Source organism: Rutidosis leptorrhynchoides, chromosome 4 (assembly GCF_046630445.1).
Source record: "Rutidosis leptorrhynchoides isolate AG116_Rl617_1_P2 chromosome 4, CSIRO_AGI_Rlap_v1, whole genome shotgun sequence".
Classification (NCBI taxonomy): Eukaryota; Viridiplantae; Streptophyta; class Magnoliopsida; order Asterales; family Asteraceae; genus Rutidosis; species Rutidosis leptorrhynchoides.
The window spans coordinates 598044441-598047384 of NC_092336.1; the positions used below are offsets into that span (position 1 = coordinate 598044441).

Consider the following 2944-nt stretch of genomic DNA (forward strand, 5'->3'; position numbering starts at 1 on the left):
GTTACGAATTTTATTTGCTACAAAGACATCTGCTAATCTTCTACGTAGATCTGTGTAATCATAAAGCAGGAGACTTACATTTTTGTATCAGAGGTAGACACTAATATATGAAGAGTAAACAACTTTGCACCGAATGTTCTGTAGGTCGGTGCATAAATCTTCAGGTCCTTACAACATTGACCAAAAGATCATATTTACGCACAAGTCTTTAAACTGAAAACCCATACACAATGTCAAAAATGTAAATAACAACGAATAAAGATGGAACAAACAAGCTTATTTGAAGCAGGGAATAAGCCAAATGGCAAAATATACGAACTGAATACCCCGAAAGGTCCAACACAGAAATGGGCAACAAGACCCTAAAATAACACAAAGAATTATTCAAAAAACATTACTAGACCATGTACTATATTCATGATCACAAACACACAACTAGTAGTAGCAACTCATCACATAACAAAACATATCAATAGTATAATAGTTTTCAATTTACCTGAACAAACAATATCCTAACCAAACAAGTTACATAAAACCTGTAATACAATTTCGAATCAAACGTCTACGAGAATGAATTTATTTGTGACTAACCCATCCTGACACAGTGATACACTGATACAGAACACAACATAACAAGAAAGGCATCAAAATTACACAAAACCCAAAATTAAGCATATTTTTCCCATGCCGAAACAAACATTCTTGTATATATAATATAAAATCATCATCAAAACTTTTGAATTAAAGTAAAAATTAACCAATCAACCTCAAATTGGTACATATCTCTTCAAAACCTGCTTCCCAGAAACCGCTAACCCAACCGCAACACCACCAACGATTCCGCCAACAGCCGCAGAACGAACACCGGACGCCGCCTTATAAACCGCACCAGTCGCCAAACCAGCCACCACACTGTTAATTATATCATCAGTATCCCTAATAGCAACCATACCACTCTCAAGACCTGCATACAACAATCCAATCACACCGGCAGTGTTTCCAATACTCCGTCCACTAGCGCCTGAATTATTTAAGATCCGATTAACCCTAAGTTTCGTAGTGTCACCAGGTTCGAATTCCTTAACACCTTTTTTAAAACCTAGACCGGCGCCGTAGACGGCGCCACCAAGGTAACCGATCCCGGTGTAATAAGTTAGGTTTTCGCCCCATGAACGACGTTGTGCGACGGATTCTTCTTGAAAAAGGAATTCAGGTGATGTCGGAAGTTTGTATAGGTTTTGTACAGGGATTCCGAGATCTTGATAGGGGTTGTATAGACGACGGTTGTGGTTGTCGTCGTCGTTTCGGTTTTGATTTGGTGATTGTGGTATGTATGACATGACGACGGAATTAGGGTTAGGGTTTTGATTTGGGTGAATTTAATTGGAAGAAAATGGGGAGAGGAGGCGGTGGTAAAAAAAACCAGAGAAAGAGGGAGGCTCTCGGTTCCACGAGAAGGTTCCTTTTTCTGGTTTTCCTTGTGGTCAGGTGTTAGACCGGTTTATGTTTATGCCTTTGGAATTGTTTTAGTACGGGGTATTTATATTTATTTTTTCATTATTTATTTCCAGTTTTGCCCTTTCTTATTTTGATGTAATCGGTAAAAATAAAAATATTTGTGCATTAGGGAAATATTTTTAACTAGTGAAACGACCCGTGGAACCATGAGTTTATTTAAACGAAACAGTTTAATGATATGTTTTAGGTATTAAGTGAACGTAAATGTTAAAGTTATTTAGTTTAATGACCAGTGGAACCACAAAGTCCGACTAAAAAACTCGTTAACTGAACAATTCATCAAACACCTAAAATACATATTAAACAATCCACATCCAATCATAAAAGATAATATTGATTGTCATTAAATATAAATTTAAAATTATTTTCCTTCTGCCTAATTTTTATAACTTCAAGATTATAGTCTTGCATATATTGATGATATAATTATTTTTATTAATAAAGATGAACAAGACCATTACGAAAAATTAAAAACAATTTTACAAAAATGTAAGGAGATAGGGATACTTATTTCAAAAGAAAAGGCCGTATTAGCAAAACAAGAAATAAATTTTCTTGGCTTGCAAATCGGAAAGAAATGAGAATCGTACTCAATTCAAAATAATTAATTAAAATAATTCAAAATTATTTAATTTTAATAATTAAAATAATTATTAATAAGATTTAATAATAATAATTAATTAATAAGATTTAATTTTAATTCAAACTTATTTTGATTAATGACATCACCCATCATGCTTAGATTTTTTTTTTTTTTGATTTTTTCTTAATAAAGAAATTAGTCTAATAATTACATCATCATTATAGGATTTTAATATTAACTATAGATAGATTTTAATAAATCTTATTACGTACTCCGAATCAGGGGCGAAAGTGTGTAGGGGCAGAGGGGGGCGGCCGCCCCCAGTGGAATTTTTTTTTCAGTGTAAAAATTTTTGGTTTTTCGACTTTGCCCCCGATGGATTTTTTTTTGCCCCCAAAACTACAAATTTTGGCCCAAAACCTTCAAATTTTGCCCTAAATTCTCCAACTTTTGCCCCAAAATCTTCAAATTTTGCCCTAAAATCTCCAACTTTTGCCCCAAAATCTTCAAATTTTGTCCAAAAAAATTGCTACGGTTTAAATTTTTTTTTTTTACCCCCGGTGAAAAAAATCCTAGTTTCGCCTCTCCGAACAAGACTTTTGAGAAACATAAAAAATTATAATGCGTAGCGAGCTTATAAAGTGACTCTAATATAATCATGTTTAAAACCCAAAGTCCATATATTTTGTATGGAATTGTATTGTACTTATATACTAATAAGCGTCCCAATTCTTGTCGTTATTGTACTATACATCTTGCCGTATCAACACATACGTCGTCGTTTGTATTATTTTTCAGTCAACTATAGTAGACTACATAATTATTTAGTAGACTACATAGTTA

General features: G+C 33.5%; 1 protein-coding gene across 1 annotated transcript; it reads right to left on the bottom strand.

The window, feature by feature from the left end:
* Window positions 1-498: 498 nt before the first annotated feature.
* On the bottom strand, window positions 499-1500 carry LOC139903920 (mitochondrial import inner membrane translocase subunit TIM23-1-like). Its single transcript, XM_071885844.1, has one exon. It carries the CDS (start codon window positions 1338-1340, stop codon window positions 768-770), a length of 573 nt encoding a protein of 190 aa, XP_071741945.1. The 5' UTR covers window positions 1341-1500; the 3' UTR covers window positions 499-767.
* Between the last annotated feature and the right edge of the window lie 1444 nt (window positions 1501-2944).

Coding starts and splice junctions, on each gene's coding strand:
- LOC139903920 (XM_071885844.1), bottom strand. CDS start 1,340: ATGTCATACATACCACAATCACCAAATCAAAACCGAAACGACGACGAC.